This window comes from Motacilla alba, chromosome 11 (genome assembly GCF_015832195.1).
Source record: "Motacilla alba alba isolate MOTALB_02 chromosome 11, Motacilla_alba_V1.0_pri, whole genome shotgun sequence".
NCBI lineage: Eukaryota > Metazoa > Chordata > Aves > Passeriformes > Motacillidae > Motacilla > Motacilla alba.
Window position 1 is genome coordinate 5,105,938 of NC_052026.1, and position 16,701 is coordinate 5,122,638.

Genomic DNA, 16,701 nt, shown 5'->3' on the forward strand with positions numbered 1-16,701 from the left:
TCTTGCCACACACCAAGTATCTCAATTTCAATACTGGATTTCTTCCAGCACATTCCCTCAGGTCGTGGTTTAACTTCATAGAGCATACATAATATGGTTCATGTGAGATCTTAGATCTGTGTTTTGTTCAACATGTCAGCTGTGGATAAAGTCATTACAGTGTTCTGTTCACTAATCAACCAGCAAAACAGGAAAATGAAAGGGTAATTGTTGCAAGCTTCCTTCCTGATTTTCATTAGGATGGCAAGCTCAACTCAAGCTGGAGTCTCACAGGTCTCATGCCCCTGGCTTTGATAGGGACAGCATCAAGCTGATCAGTCCTCCAAATGAATCCATCATAGCTATAGCATTAAAAATTCAGCAAGTAATATTTATGTCCCTGCTGTAGCTTATTTGGTGGGGGAAAAACCCACAGGATTCTTTTTTAAATCCTTGCTCAACTCTCCATGTTAAAATACACGTTGCTAAACCAAATTATCTTTCTTGACGATACAGTATTGGTTTATATGGGTTTTTGAGCCACTGGTGCAAGTAAATGATCTAAAATTGAAAATCCTTGCTGTCAGAGGGCCTCAGCTGTGGGTTTGTGCTCTGGGATGGACCAGCTGGGGATGTAATTTGTCACTTTGTTACGTGTCATATTTATTCCATGCAGAGCCCATAGTGTTATTATAGGAAGCACTATTGACAAAAGCAGAACAAACTATCCCAAATTCCTTAGAACATTTCTACAGCATTGAAACCCCAGCTGTACAGACATGATTGACCGGATGGGTGTCTGTCTGCAGCTGCTCTTCCAAGAGTAGAAGCACCTAGAAAATGTAAAATCAGCCGGAGCCTGATGCTTTACTGGGTAACACTGGTATGAGGCTGTACAGCAAAGGGGATCTACCCTGAGCATTAAACAGGCAGAGGAGAGCCTGCTCTTTTCTCTTTTAGCTTGCTGGATAAGCAATATAAAATCAGAGCTGTCCTGATTCCTAGGGCACTGAAGACATCTGCTGGAAATGGGAATAAACTGCAGTAAGAATGTGCATGGCAGAATGAATGAGGAACATTTCTGAGAAGTTTTTATTTACATAGTGCCTAAATTACTCAGCAAATGCCACAATCTTTTCCATTTGAAAGTATTACTTGAACATATTTGAATAAATAGCCTGTTCATTCCTGCTGTTCTTGTTGCCACTGAGGAACAACATTTCAGTTTCTAGAACCTGCAAGTCTGAGTGCAGTCTCTGAATTCCTTTCATCCCCGATGACAGACATACATGGACAATGTGTGGCATCATGTGCTGCCACTGGGGTCCAGCTTTAAATGGATGTAAGTTGTTTCCAGTTTTAAATAGCTGTAAGTTGTTCGTAGCTGGATACAGAAGAGCACACAAATCTCTTTCCATCTTTACATACAAATCTTGATTCCAAACCAATTTCATACAAATCCTGTTGTGACTCCAAGTCTTCTTGAAAGTGATGCCTCAGGTTTTAGATTTTCTATTTTTCAGATTCTGTGCTGCTTTAGTGTGTAGTTCTGAGCTTCATATTGTGGGATGGTGAGCTCTCTTCACAGAGCAGGAAGACAAAACAATTCCTTCTCTAGCTGGGGACCAAGGACAAATGATCCAAATCTCAGGCCCAAGAACACAACCAACGTGGGCTGAAGAGAGAAAAACAAGAAGGATGAGACTTCACAACCTAAATAATTGGGCAATGAACTCCAAGATGCAAATGGAGCAGAACTTATAAAAGTGAGAGACCCTGTGAGCAGTCGTGCATTTTGTGACCATTTTGGGTTCACCTGGGGTGCAGTCCTGGCTGGGCTCTTGGGCTGCCCAAGGTGGATCCATTGAGGCCTTTTAGTAAATCCCTACTTTATTCTTTAACCCTGTCCAGCCTCTGTTCTAGATCAGCCTTCTCAAGGCACCAAAAAAGCTTCCCAAATAATTGTACAACCTGTCAGGGAGTGTGGCCCTGCCTCCTGCACATCCCCAGCTGGTCCATCCACAGCAGAAGCCCTCAGCTCAGGGCCCCTGACTGCAGGGACTGGGGCACAGGGAGGGGATGCTGCACCAGGCTGGGGGCACCTGGGAGATGGGCAGGGATCCAGGAGTGTGACATGAGGGTCACGCATGGCCCAAGCACACACAGAGTGTACGTGTCTTTGGCATCCCCATCTCCACCAGAGGAATCCAATTTTTCAGGAAGAAAGGAAGGCAAGGAGAAGTGGGGATTTGTATCTCAATTTCATGACCAGCAGGCGCTTTCAGGTAGTGCTACAGCATGAATTCCTTCAGTTCTGAAGGATGTCCAGACCCATGATCCCTGCTTATGAAATCTCCCTGAAATGCAGATGTGTGCACCCTCTCAGGTGTAACTGCAGCCACCTTCTTGCTGATTCCTTCAGCTTTTCATTTAAACACTCCAGGGTTCTCCCAAACATGTAGGGCAGGGTTTGGAACCTCCTGCAATTTCTGGGATGGACTAATCCTACTCATTAAATACTGCCAGTACCTCAGCCAGGGTCTGGCTGCACCTTAGACTGTGCAGTGACTGCATTTTATACAGACAGTAACAAGCTGGCTTTGTGCTGGATAGCTTGAGTGCTGGCAGCAAACAAGATACAGAGCACAGCACAAAAGACACAAAAATATCTGTTTTGCTCACCTGCACTGGTGGCCTGGCTCTTCTGGCTTCAGCACCCACCCTGCTGGGTTCCAGGTCCCTAAGGACAGCAGCTCACAGGGCAGGAGGATGCTGTGCTGACTTGTCATGGCTCTTTCTGCCCACTCTGGAATTCTGCAGGAAAAGGCAACTGAGACTTTTGAAAGTCCTCACAGATTTCTGTGTTGTGCTCAGTAAAATGTTAGAAGCAGCTTTTGGAAAGACATCCAGCAGTAGCAGCAGCATATCTGTGTGTGCTCAAACAGAGCCTGGAGGGTAGGAGAGCTGGATGGGAGGGGAAGTTACACCCAGGACCTTCCCCAGTGGGCATCCCTCCCAGAGACAATGCTATTTCTGACTGGACACACTGGGCCATTAGTGAAAATTACACCTATACAGGTCAGTGTTTCTTTTGTACTCTCAGCATCCTTGTGAGCATCATCCAGCTGCTGATGTGTGCTTTTCACTTCCATCCCAGCATGTGGGCAGGGACATGCACAGAGCAGGAAGCAGGGCCTGGTGCAGGATGTGTTCTCCCTCTTCCCCAGCCTCCAGCAAGCCAGGCCTGATTCCCACTGCTTGAGTTTGCCTGCAGAGACAAGGAGACATCTCCCAAGCACTTACATTTAGGTATTATTTTTCCTTCCTGACGAGGCAGCTGAAAACTCCGTTTCCATTTGACAGAATGGTGGTTTATTTGGGCTACATCCCAAGTTTTCCAAGCCTGGGGCCTGGCACAGGAGCTGATTATGCCTCTGCATGGGGACAGTGCTGCTCCTAAAACACACTGAAGCAGGGTCAGCTGCTTGCAGATCCTGTGACTCAAGTTTTGGTTTGGCAAGGCAGAAAACCCCAGCCCTTGAGCAGAACCTCCAAGTCCTTGGTGAAGTGCAGCCACCAAAGGCAGACATGATCACACTCCTGACAAGTCTGGATTTCCATCCTGATGAGGAAAATCCAACAAACATCTACACACCTCAAAATACACTCCCTGCTCTGCCCAGCCCTCCTGGCAGTGCAGAGCTGCACTGCTGGAAACCTGCTGTGAGCCTGTGGATGCACAGCTCAGGCTGTGAGCCTGTGGATGCGCAGCTCAGGCTGTGAGCCTGTGGATGTGCAGCTCAGGCTGTCTGGAGAGTTTCACAGGGCCTAAACCAAGGCTTTGTCCAAATCAGTTTGTCTGGCACACCTAAGGATGAGCAGAACCTGCTGAGATCATGTTCATGTGAGGCTGGAAAACCTCATATTAGGCCAGCTATGATGATCAAAAAAAAATATTTCAAGGGAGAAATTAAATGCCCAGGATGTCTTCAGGTCATTTCCAGGAAGGTAAAAAGACAGCACACATTACAGGAGAAAAAATAGCACAACAGGTAATTTGTGTTTACAAAAGAGAAAGAGATACATTCTCACATTTATCCTGAGGGCTAAAAGAGCTGAGCTGCTGCCAGGAATTTCCAGCATGGAAACTTTGCCAAGTCCACAGGAGTAGCATTTTAAAAGACACCATTCAACTCTTCTATTTGCACCTGGACTGCCAAGAAACTGATTTAAATTTTCTCCTAGACTCCCTTATCTCTAGAGATGCCAGAGTCAGCTGATCTGTAAAAGGTCCCCTTTTTGAGAGGGATTGTGGTTAGCTCTCTGTGCACATTTCACATATACAGCAAAACATTTATCTCTAAATAAGCACCTATTTCTCTGGGGTCCTTCCTGACTAACAAACCAGGCAATGGCAGGCAGAAAGACTCTGTGCACCTTCTTATCTTTGCAGCTAGAGGCCTGAAGGAAAAACCATTTGGCAACTCTGTCATTCCTTTGAGGGACCTGAACACCATAAGAAAGGACCTGTGCCAGAGTGCATTGGACAGGAAACCAAAAGAAGAGCTAGGTGCCTTTTCCCTCCTTGCTTTGTGTATGTTTGGTGAATCTTCTGCATTCTGATCTCTCTGGCCTGGATCAGCTGGGTTTTCTCTGCTTTACAACCTGTAATCCACATCCAGTGCCATTGCAAGAGGACTGGAATACAGGTGAGATGATTTGGTCACATAGACAAGATGATGCTATTTGTCTTAAATATGTGTGGTACATGTAAGACAAGTCTTTCTGTTGCATTCTGCAAACCATTTCCCCTCCTCTCTGCTTGCTGAGACCAGCTGTGAGATGCTTCGGGACAAAGACCCCAAACTAAGAGATACAAAAAGCATTTATTCCAGAAGCTCAGAATACTGCCCTGATTCATCTTTTCAGTTCACATACACTATTATACCTCAATTTTTTTTTAAAGCTTGTATTTACAGCATGGGAATTGAAAAGCACTGGACCTGTAGGCAGTAACAGCTCAAATGCCACACTGAGAAGTAGATTTATTGAGCAATCAGGAACAGTCCACAGTGCCAAGGTGTGGCATGTGATTGGGAGAGCAGAACCACATATCTAAAGAAGACATGACTGTCCTCATTTCAAAACTCACTGACACTCAATGCAGGTCACTGGTGAGCAGCCTGGTCCTGCAATAAACCTGGAACCACCTTTAATTCTGTTAAACACAACAGATCATTTGTACCCAGCAAATTTCCTTTCAAAACACCAAATTAGCATGACAGAAAAAAACTCAAATCGATGGCAAAACCCCAAAATCTCTTTAATAAGTTTCAAAAAAACTCACATATCATAAGGCTAGCCCTTCACTTCTCTAAACACAGTTTGTTTGTACAAATTTCCCCAAAATAACTTTGGTGTTGGGATGTCAGCCATGATCCTGCCCATGCCTCTTAGGACTGAGATCAAATCCTTAAGAAAGGCTTTGCAAGACTTTTCAATGCCAAAGAAACCAAGCATACAGTAATTTTCCAAGCACGACACAATGCTTGACTAGGAGAGTTTGCAAAATTTACTACCTTGAATTGAAACAAATCAAAATCAAGCAGCGGGTCCCCTTTACCCAAGACAGTCATAAAACCTCATGTATTGGAGGTGATGAACCTTTTACTAACCTTTGTTTTAAACCTTTTACTAACCTTTCTGTTATCTACTTTTACTGACCATCCTGGCTCTCCAGATTGCCTCACTTGCAATTCCTTAGGCTGGCAACAGCTCTGATTAGTTTTCATTTTCTCTTTGGTAGAAGGGGCAAATTCGTCACCTACTCACCAAGTAAATGGCTTCATTTTCCTGAAGATGAGCTGAATTTTCTAGAACTGAAAATCTGCAAGAAGAACAGAGTTTGCTCTGATTCCAGGAGCAGATAGAGCCATCCATTTCCCATTTGGTGAAACATCCCACAGCACAGTTAGCTCTGGGGCACAAGGGGACTGTAGGTCTCAGTAAAACACAGACAATCTACTGGCAATGTGTGAGCAGCTCATTTCCCAACAGTCTGCAACACTAAATCTTTTTTTAAAGCTATTTTTTACAAGTTCTCTTGTACATCTGCAGCCAGACCTATTTCAGGAGCTCAGCATCCAGTCCTCATCTCACACTGGCTTCTCATACTCTGTGCCCCATTGCATGTTCTTTCCATAAACCCAGGGGTGGCTGAATGGAGAGGAAAAAACAGCTGAATGAAGGCTTTTCCTGAGCCAGTTTAGAGGAGCATATAAAGGTAGAACTGTCTCTGAAGGAAACAGAGTTTTACCTTGAAGAGTCTCTGTGGAGAAACTGAAAAAAGCCTTTTACCAAAGGATGTTTATGCCCTGAATGGTCTGGTTGTCTGAAAGCAAATGGAATGAGGTGGAGAGATGGGAGCCAAAACCCCAGGGCCACTGCAGCACAGCAACTCTGGCTATTGCAAGATGTTTCTTATCAGACAGAGCACTTCAAGAGGGCCTCAAAGTGATCTAAGCACTTCAAGAGAAACCACAATTCTGTCTGCATGCACAAGTTCTACGGTAGTGGTGTAAATAAAAAAACCCACAATCCCATCCTACTCTGGATGCAGCTCTAAAGCAATGAGAATATTTATATTTATACAGTATATTCTGATAAGGAAAGTGGAATCATTTGTTTCAGGAAAAATTACTTCTATCAGTGCATAATTGTGTTAACTCCCTGGGCTAGATTGTATTACTGTAACTGTGCCAGTAAAAGAAAAATTCCACTTCTAAATGACATTATGATGCTGATTTCAAGCTCATACACAACCCAGGTGCTCACTCCAGGGAGTGTGTCACTCCTGTGTGGCTCCATTTCCTGCTTCCTCACAGTAGCCCTGCAAGGTTACGTCTTCTTAGCAACATATTTTGCTGCTCTCTGGCTCTCCTGCTCACACACTATACCCAGGAAGTTAAACCTGCTTCCCCAGTTGCTACAGGTTAGTCATAAATGTGGAAACTCTTCTTGGGTTCTCCAGAGGAATTCTAGCCCCTATATCCTTGTGGTCTATCCCAACAGCTGCAAGGGCAGCTTTGTGATTCACTTTTTGGGAGTGAAGTCCAGCTGAGCTACTTGCAGACTGGAAAAATGCTCAGAGAAAATACTGAATGAGGGGGATGAAGCTTTCAAAACAGAATTTCAACTCTGTTCTTGCAAGGACATTACACGGCGTACTCCAAAAAGCAGTTTTTCACCCAGGCTCTTGGCCAAGAACTGTCAGAATACCAGATCCATGTTTTCTTTATCCCTCTGTTTCTAGTGACTTGTGTGCTGCCCCAGTAGAGTACAAATCTTTCTCTGTCAGCCCCGTTTCACAGGAAGAAAAGGAGCCTGTGTTAGCAAGCTCAGGCTCCTTGGGGCAGGAACAAATCCATTCTGGTGCTGAGACCTTGAGCACACACACTAAAGGGCCTGTTGACCCAGCTACTGCTCCAGCCTCTCCCAAAGCCTGGGGGACAGTTCAGCTTCACATGAAACAGCTCCAGGGGTTTGCAGCTCCCTCATCAAGGCAACCTGAAATTAGCACAGTTTAATTTGTCAGGTGTAAAGCTGCAGCGGTTCAGGATCAGCTTCATGTGCAATTGCACAAGATCTGAGAAGCCACCAAGTGAAAAACTAACTGCAGGCAGTTATTGATTCAGCCATCTGCCCTGAATTAACTTATACTGATGTCCCAATACCATTGGGTAAAGTATGGATCAAGCCTGAACTTAGGGCTTGTTCTAAAGGACAGATTAAATCTTGAACTAGACCCTTGCAAAGCTCCTGACTGTCCTCTCTGCCAGCTCACATTTCAGTTCTGGGGTGGTAGCTGGAATGCCAGCTCTTTCCACATTTACCATGGACTGAAATTTGCAGCTGTGTGAGATGTTTGGGGCAGTTCTGGGTGGGTGGGACCCACAACAGCCATCTCTGATGTGCTGTGCTCCAAAACAGCTCTGAGCAATGTTGACCCAGAAGTTTCCCTACACAATCTGTGTTAATATTTCAATATTTTGGAGCAGGACCACTGGAACTAAGTTTGATCATATCAGGATGCATTTATGGAAAGTTTCTTAGGTAATGGGTAAGAGATGTTTGCTAGTTGCAGACTATGAGGCTATAGGGAGTTGTTTAAAGGTGCCCAGGACAGACAGGGCAGGTGTGGTTTGCCCTGAAAGTACTGAAATGCCTCAGTGGGGTTTGGAAAAAGCCAAGTATTCATGCAGTACACCGGCATGTTCCTAAATCCCAGCTTTTTGAAAATAAAGTAGTAAATCCCTTAATCTTACAGTCCTGATTTAAAAAAAAAAAAAAAAATGTCAGCAATGTGAGCAGAATGTAACCAAGGCAGAGAGAGATGGCAAAGGGATGTCAGGAAGAACAGCTCTGAAGAACATGAACTGCACCAGCCAGCACCCAGCAATGGCTCTGGTATCCACATTTTAATCAAACCCTCTTTTAATGGGTGAAAAAGAAAAGGAAAAAAAGAAAAAGTGGCATGGATGGGAATATTTTTGTGACAATTTCATTTGTTCACCAAAATCAGGGAGAGGTTCTACTTCATATAGCAATCCCAATTAAAGGCAGCCTCCCCAGAGTCCACAGAGCCCAAGGGCAAATGAAAGAGATTCAAACTCAGAGAGTTCTCCAGACTCCAGGGAGACACTGTCCTGCTTCAAGCACCTTGTGCTTTCCTCTGGCTCTGCAATCAGAACTTGGGAGCCTTTGGGAGAGCACTGCTACCTTTTGTTCTAAACCCTGCTGATTGCTGTTCTCAACCAGAAATGCAGTCATATCTATCAGGCATTTATTCACTCCTCAAAAACCAACAAATGCACTCCCCACACAATGTGGTTTCAGTGTATTTATCCTTTGTGTGGGTCTGTAGTTGCAGTGCTGGTATTTAGTGGGGGAGCAGCATCCTGGTCGTGCTTTGGTGGAAGGTGGTGGCCACTGTCCTGACTCAGGCAGCCTGGGGCAGAGCCGTGCTGGCGAGCCCCTGGCGCTTGTGGAAATCCTCTGGCTGCCCCTCCTGGAGGCTGGCAGAGCACAAGCAGCCGCCTGCTTCTCCCCGGGCTTTGGCTCCCGTGTTAAGCTCAGGGGTGAGGCAATCAGGGCAGTGTTCAGGGCTGGGACAGCTGAGCTCAGAATGGAAACAGCACTTTCAGATGGCATGGGAGAACAAGGGGGTGTCTTATGCTGCAGCCAGCTCAAGAACTAAACACATTTCGTAAGCAAGGAGTGCAGCCCAGCCTGCCAGCACACCTTATAAAGCTGAGCTCAGGCAGTCCCTGCTGAGATGGCTCTGGGTGACCTCTCTCAGAGCTGCTAAAGGGAATCTCTTCAAGCTCCCTCCAAGGGTCTTTCAAAGAGACATGGCACAAACTGGACTTATGATTTTTCTACTCATAAGCTTACTACTGCTGGATCAGACCATCAGCCAGGCTTCCAAATTCAAAGCCAGGAAGCACAGCAAACGTAGAGTGAAAGGTACTGGGTCTGAACTGGGAGGAGGGAAAGAACCTTATAGACTATGCAAATTTACTGTGTACTTTAAACAGCACTGCATGAACCAGAAACTAACATTACACAAATGTTTATTTATAAAGGACACTTGAGTCTATATCATATCTGTCTTTTAAATATTTTTATGTGAGCTAGCAAAGCCACAAATAAGGTGCCAGAATGAATTATGAAAATAGAGCTGTAGAACAGCTGCAAATATATTGCTCTGTTCTGGCTGTTCACCTCTGTCAACATTATTTAGAACTCACAGGTACAGCTGAGAGAGGACTCTGGCTGATCATCCTTAGTTATATAGTTTTATTGACTAAGATCAGAAAAATGGAAATTCATGTATATGGGGGAAACAAGCAGAAGTATTCAGGCTCCAAGGATTATTCAGATTTTTGCACCTTTTCCTAATTTTTACAGAATGTCTGTCAACTCTCTGTGGAATATTACTCCACTTGTATGAAAAGCACTGTGAAATGGCAAGTCAAACTAATTAGCAGGTCAACATCAATGAATTAGCAAAAGATAAAGCATCAGTTCCCACAGCAAAGCTTAAGAGTAAATACGAAACCACAGAATGTTGTTTAGAAATGTCTGTGTGTTTAATTTAAAGATGTATTTCTAATAAAAGCAGGTATGATGGTGGCTCACAGATGGCAAATACTTGAACTCCTATTTAATTTTTTTAAAATGTGGCTTTGATAAAGCTGTTGTACAAGAAGATTGAGCTGCTCTGGAGCCACACAGTTGTAGACACTTCCTTTTCCTTTGAGATCTCTAGGGTTTTAAGCTTAGGTGTCCTAAGGACAGGCTGCTTATACATTTCTTGTGCTAGCACAGAGCAGCATTGATTGGAGAACAGAGAATTCTGCTTTGGGGAAGCAGGGAGCCCTGAAAGATGTTATGATGATTAATTTTAAAAAAAAATGGAAAAGAGGAGATGAAAATGGAGTTGTGTGCAAATTAGCTTCTTTTCTTGTCCCATCATATTCTTGGTGCTTTTTTAAGTGCTACAAAATGCTGATTCAGAGTGATTTTGTGTGACTCAAGTCCCCAGGCCCCCTCTGTACTGAGGGGCAGACGAAGGCTAATCCTGGGAAGTAGAGATTGCAGCTCAGCAAGCACATCTGCAACATTCAGACTGTCAGGTTGGGTTTTATTTGTTGTTCTTCCCTGTGCTAAAAAAAGAGTTGTGTGAAACTTTCATGCTCACAGAAATAACATTGCTTTGAAGAAACACAGTTCGTGTCCTGCTATGTTTTGTATGTCATGTCCATACATCAGAGTGTACAGTTTCAAAAGAAAAAGGGACATTTTCTGTAAATTAGATACCAGCTCACTAAATAATGATTAGCTGCAACAATCCATGATTTTTAAACAGTTTTAGGGCAACATCCATGATAAAATAGGAAAAGGCAAAGGTAGGTTCCTCATGTTTTTATAGGAATCCAGAGGAATGTTTTTATTAAGCACAAATCTTGGAAAAGAATCAAAATGCATCTCAGCAATGCAGTAACCCATGATATTTTGAAACAACTTTTAACATGTAATTTTTTTTTCACTGTGTGCATATCTGTTAATTTCTGTATGTTCTTTCTGTGTAAGAAAAAGATGACCTGAAGACCCAGATTGACAAATTGTGGCGAGAAGTAAATGCTCTGAAGGAAATACAAGCACTCCAGACAGGTAAAGCAGCTTATGCTGGTCAGTGGCTTCCAAAAGCTCTCACTGCCTCTCTTCTTCACTCCCATCCCTCTCTTTAAGGGGATTTGATGACTGAGGAGTGCAGCTCCATAAAATCATGGTGTGCCATAGTTTTACCAGACAAGTGTTGAAGGAAGCATTCAAGCAAAATCAGGTCTCAGCTACTGGGGAATGAGTGGTGATTCTTCACGGAGAGCAAGAACTACTTTTTTCTTTGCTATGCACAGCTTCAAGCTCTGAATTTTGTGTCACCAAAGGCAGCACAGTGAGGGTTCCTGGGTCTGAGAGTTCAGGTGGTCGATGAGTTAAGTGCCCAGCTTTGATATGAACATACATTCAAATGTGAATGTTGCCATAAAAATTCAAAGTTATATCCACTGCGAGTTCAGAAATATTCAGGACCAACGTGCAGAGTCCTTTAAGTATTTAAATAACCAGATGGAAATTTCCAAACAAAATAAGAAGGGTAAATACACATGCACCTACCAGACAGTTGTGCTTTTTCACAGCTGTTGACACAAACCCTGGCATTTAAACATGTACAAGAGGACATTACAGAGGAAATGACATCATTCTCATGAAAGAGAATGTATTTTCCTTAAGGATGGTAATATCTGGGTTGTTCAGTTTTATGCCTTGGGTTACATAGAGCTTTTGGGGCTTTACAGAATATTTTTATTTCAAATGTCTAATAAGAAGGCTTTAGAAGTTTCTTAAAAGAAGCAGCCTGTGCTAGACAAGTAACTCTTGTTTAAAAGTAATTCTTGTGTTGCTTCCAGAAGGAGCTTGAGAAGAAGCATGCAGTGGCTTAGAAATGAAACCAGAACTGGGAGACTTTCTCTCCTCAAAACTTATTTTGAGCTTTGTTCTAAATTTATAACCCACACTGTTCAACTGGAATCCAAATGTGGCAAAAAGACACCTATCACCCCCCTAGCTCTGACTGTCTCTGTTAATGTCTTTGTAACAGCTGAAAAGAGGAGCTCCATTTTTAGCTTATGAACATTTTCCAGATAAAAATCTGATTTCTTCTTTTGCTGGAACTTCCTGGGCCTCCTTTCTCCACAGAGTGAAATGTGAAATGCTGCCACACACCATTTTGCAGCACATACTCCATCCCTAAAGACATCCAGTCCTTATCATTGTTGCAGCGTTGCTGAAGTCTCTCTGATCTTTCCCATAAAAATAAATTTGTTTAAAAGTTCCATATTTAATAAATAGGTTAATTACTTAGGCCATTGGAAGGGTTAAAATTTGAAGGTTAAACCCTAATAGAAAATTATGACTCTGAAAATGCAGCTAAGAAATGCAGTGAATACAACAACTGGAAATACTAAGAACTTGAGACATATGATGTGGTCCAAAGTGACCTCCATATCCTATTGATCAGAGACATAGTTATTTTTTTACAAGAACAGATGACAGGAATTAAAAACAGATTATAGAAAACATCAGGACAGAAGATGCACATGAGTATGAGATGATCTTAAGCAATAAATTAAATAAGATGCAAGTAAAAACTTGCAGGATTCTAAAAATAATAGTTACAGGAGTCTATTCCAGGCCTTTGGTACCTTCCTCAGCTCAGAAGAAATGCTTCACAAAGGAGGGTTCATCTTGCCATCATTATTTTTCTTGGGAGAATCAGTTTTTCACAAATCTGCATTAGGAGAGCTGGAAGGCAAAGTTGAAGGATTCCCTCCTGTGTTCCTGCCCCCACACACCTTGGGCTGGAACAACCCCAGCAGCAGCTCTGCAAGGCAACTCCAGTGACAGAGCAGCTGTCTGGTCCATTCAGCCTTTACATCAAGACTTCCCCAGCAGAAGTAAAAGCAAACAGATTTAAAAATTCAAGTCTTTAGAAGATTGGGTCCAAATTGCTCTGTAAGCTCGGTAATAAGTGTGCACTTTTTAATGCATTTATAGATTTAAGTCACTTTACCGCATTTGGATTAAGAGTTTGAAGGGGGAGACTTTGCTGGAAGGAAAATAAATTAATTCCAAGGGAGGTGAATATGCAATCTTCTACAGATGGAATTACACTTTTAGTAATCACTCCGATATTTGTATTACGAATTTCAAATCAATATTTTCCTGGTGAGCAGGACACATTTAATACAGTACATTTCTGTCCTGCCTTTGCTTGCTGGAAACTGAGCTTAGATAAGATGTAAGAATTTACTTTACCTAAATATCACCAATATTAAAAGACATTTAGTTCTGTCTCCACTATAAAGCCAAATACAGATTTCCCAATAACCAACTTACATCAGGCAGCAAAACAAACCTCATCCATTCCATCAGTTTCAGGGCTGCTGAAATAAGGTAGAAGACACGTGAAAGCAGCATTCTTTGGTAAAAGGGGCACTGGGAACAGGCCTGGGTTATATTTCAGCAGTCTGTTCCCAAAGGCACGCCGATGTGCTGGCTGCACACAGGGTCCTACACGGACTGGAGCACCAGCAGGTAAGTCTGACCTTACTCCAGATTTCAGGCCCACTCTGTGGAGTCAAGAGCCTTTCACTTGCTGAAGGATTTGTCTGCTCAAGTTTCAAAGTGCTTTTGGAAAATGATCATTTGGAGAACCATTACTGAAAGCGGAGGCCCTCACTTGTACTGAGCGTGCAAACTGCTGTCTGTTCACAGTGTGCCTCCGTGGGACCAAGGCTCACAAGAAGTGCTACCTCATGTCAGAAGGCACCAAGCACTTCCATGAGGCCAATGAGGACTGCATAGCCAAGGGGGGAACGTTGGCTATCCCGAGGAATAACGAGGAAACGAACATCCTTCGCGATTACGGCAAGAAAAGCGTGCCCAGCGCATCCGAGTTCTGGCTGGGTGTCACCGACATGGTCACTGAAGGGAGGTTTGTGGATGTCAATGGCATGGCTCTGCAGTACTCCAACTGGGACCGTGCCCAGCCCAACGGGGGCAAGCGGGAAAACTGCGTCTTCCTGTCTCAGGCAGCCCAGGGCAAGTGGGTGGATGAAGTCTGCCGCACTGCCAAGAGATACGTTTGTGAATTCCTGATCCCATAATTACAGACACAAAAGACCAGGCCATGTTTTGGGTTATCAACACACACTTTTGCTTAGTAACCCCTCCCACTTTGAGAGTGGCGAGTTAAAACTATCCCTCTCCTGCCTTGAACTAACTCTTTCCTGAAACACAAGTTTTCTCTGTTAATTTATTTTCTATTCACATGCTAAAAATGTTTAGTGAGTACTCACATTATGTACAGGGATATATATTATGTTTTGGCCTATATTGTATCATATTTTGGCATATTACTTCAGCCTGACATTTGGGTTACTGGATTTCACCTCCTATTTCTGTACTTTAATTAGAAAATACTGTTGCTCTACAGTATGAGCAGTGGGAAACCTCTCTGTTCTAAAGTTTAAGAGGGACTTTGGGATTATGTGAGCTGTTGTGAAAAACAACCATCATCCTTTACAAAGTATAACTGGAATAATCTGTGGCCAAGAGTTTTATCTATGGGTTAAGAATGCTGAATGAAACAGAAAAAAAATGGTGTTAATTATTTAACTACATGCAGTACACAGTGATACACTGCTAGAAAAAGGGGGAGTAGCTGTTTTAAAACATCAGTTAGTCTAGACATGTTTGCCTCTAAATGTCTCAATTATGGTTAAATATTAGATGTCATTTGGAATATTCCCATAGAAGAAACCAGCCTGGGAGGAGATCGCGCTCTGCTGTGTGAAGCCCTGCTAAGCCTTGTCTCCTGCAGGCTCAGACAGGCTCTGCCATTCACAGGGAGCTCCTGAAAGCTCCGGGAGGGAGACAGGAGCTCCCTTCTGGCACAGCATTCCCTTCTCTCCCATGGGAAGGGCAGCACACCCCAAGGGAACAGCAGAGTGCGGCCAGACCACACCATGCAAATGTCCCAGTTTAACACCTGGCATCTGAAAATGACGTAAAATGTGCTGGCTGCTTTTGGCTGTTCAGAAGTTCACAATAGAGATTTGCCTTCATGTCATAAATAGCAGTTTCTCTCCTTTTGTTTAAATATTTAAATATATTGCTGCTTGGAGGATAATTCCTATTTCTTACCTATTAAACCTGCAAGATCTTCTTAAATTATGCAATAAATCTGCAATTACCATTATTTAATTGTTGTTGTATTTTTGACAGCTTATGCACCCATGTGAAGGCCATTCTTTCCTAGGACTTTTCTTGAGGATTCAAAAAGGGTACTTTTTTCTACTATTGTACTCACAGGCCACAGGATAAAATTTGGATCTCTGCTGTATAATACAGCCCAAAAGCTCTATAAGATCTAACTACTCAAGGCATCTGCAATGTGTAGTGTTTAAAATCACTTTCCATCACCTAATGTATTTGTAAATAACCTAATTCTGAATTCTCTCATTTACTCCTGAGTTGAAATAGAGCAGCAAAAATGGCCCAAATATATGCAATTTTCTTTCAAAATCTACCAGCATTTGCTATGGTTGGGGTAAAAATTTTTGTACATTATTAAAAGCCTGTATGGCTTCTTAACCTCTGATTTGTCTGAAGTAAGTCAGTATCTCACCATATCCCTACAGCTACAATCAAACTGAAAATTTACCACAAATTCCACACCTTGTGTAACTAGCACAGGACTACATTTTCATGTTTTGCTGGTGTACCCATTCTAAAGAACATGAGCCACTACATGGAGTTTCTCTACATGGTGTAAAATTATCACATAAAAATCTCATTTTTAAAAAATAATTTTTGGTTGATCCTGTAAGAAAACATCTATCATCTTGAGACTGGCAATAAAACCAACCCTGTGACAGCGGATGGTTCTTGTGGAGAATCCAGCTGAGTTCCTGGGATCAGCCCTGATTACACTGCAGAATCCTGGAATGCACATGGAGCCCTTGAGATCAGAGACAGGTAACAAAGAAAACCTCTTGAGCTTCCCTTTCTATCCTCTGTGGTAGAAAAACTGTGACAAACAGAAGACAATGGGCTCATAGAAATTTTATAAGCATATAAACCTTCTCTGAATTTTACCTGCACAACATTACATTTTTAGATATAAAAACCTATTAAATATACTTATCAATATATGGTAATTAGGCAGCATCTGCTGGATCTTGCTAACATACCAGGGGTGTTGAGAGACTTTATGTAGTCCTTGCCCACCAGAGATAAGCTTTGCTGCCTTTTTCCAAAATTTTAAATCCAGATTTTTCGGTCTTCATTAGATGCCCTATGAAACTCGAAATACTGCTAGTGCTAAAATAAAATCAGATGGTTTCAGAATGTCAGAACTGTACCTGCTCCCATGTCTGTATATGCAGCTGTCCAGTAATGTTAATGACTCCAGCCTAAGTCCATGAGGGCACTTCTAGGAAGAGTTAATGATGAAGTTGCTAATAGCACCCTACCTGAGCAGTGCATACCATAAATCACTACACCTCAACCTGAACTCTGATGGTTTGCCAGGCA

The 16,701-nt window shown here is 42.9% G+C and overlaps 1 protein-coding gene across 2 annotated transcripts; it reads left to right on the forward strand.

Annotated features, from left to right (window-relative positions):
* Positions 1-9,247: 9,247 nt before the first annotated feature.
* CLEC3A (C-type lectin domain family 3 member A) lies at positions 9,248-15,364 on the forward strand. 2 transcript variants are annotated; one of them, XM_038148117.1, is made up of 3 exons: positions 9,248-9,504; positions 11,140-11,214; positions 13,879-15,364. In XM_038148117.1, exons 1-3 carry the CDS (start codon positions 9,390-9,392, stop codon positions 14,268-14,270), a joined length of 582 nt encoding a protein of 193 aa, XP_038004045.1. In that variant the 5' UTR covers positions 9,248-9,389; the 3' UTR covers positions 14,271-15,364. The 2 variants fall into 2 exon arrangements, with proteins under 2 accessions (XP_038004045.1, XP_038004044.1); XM_038148116.1 differs by having other exon boundaries at positions 9,264-9,504; positions 11,134-11,214.
* Positions 15,365-16,701: the final 1,337 nt, after the last annotated feature.

What these genes read in the sequence shown, in the direction of transcription:
- CLEC3A (XM_038148116.1), top strand. Translation starts at nt 9,390, where the DNA reads ATGGCACAAACTGGACTTATGATTTTTCTACTCATAAGCTTACTACTG. An exon ending in CAGCAAACGTAGAGTGAAAG is followed by an intron (nt 9,505 to 11,133) that starts GTACTGGGTCTG and finishes TTTCTGTGTAAG; the next exon opens with AAAAAGATGACCTGAAGACC. An exon ending in AATACAAGCACTCCAGACAG is followed by an intron (nt 11,215 to 13,878) that starts GTAAAGCAGCTT and finishes GTCTGTTCACAG; the next exon opens with TGTGCCTCCGTGGGACCAAG.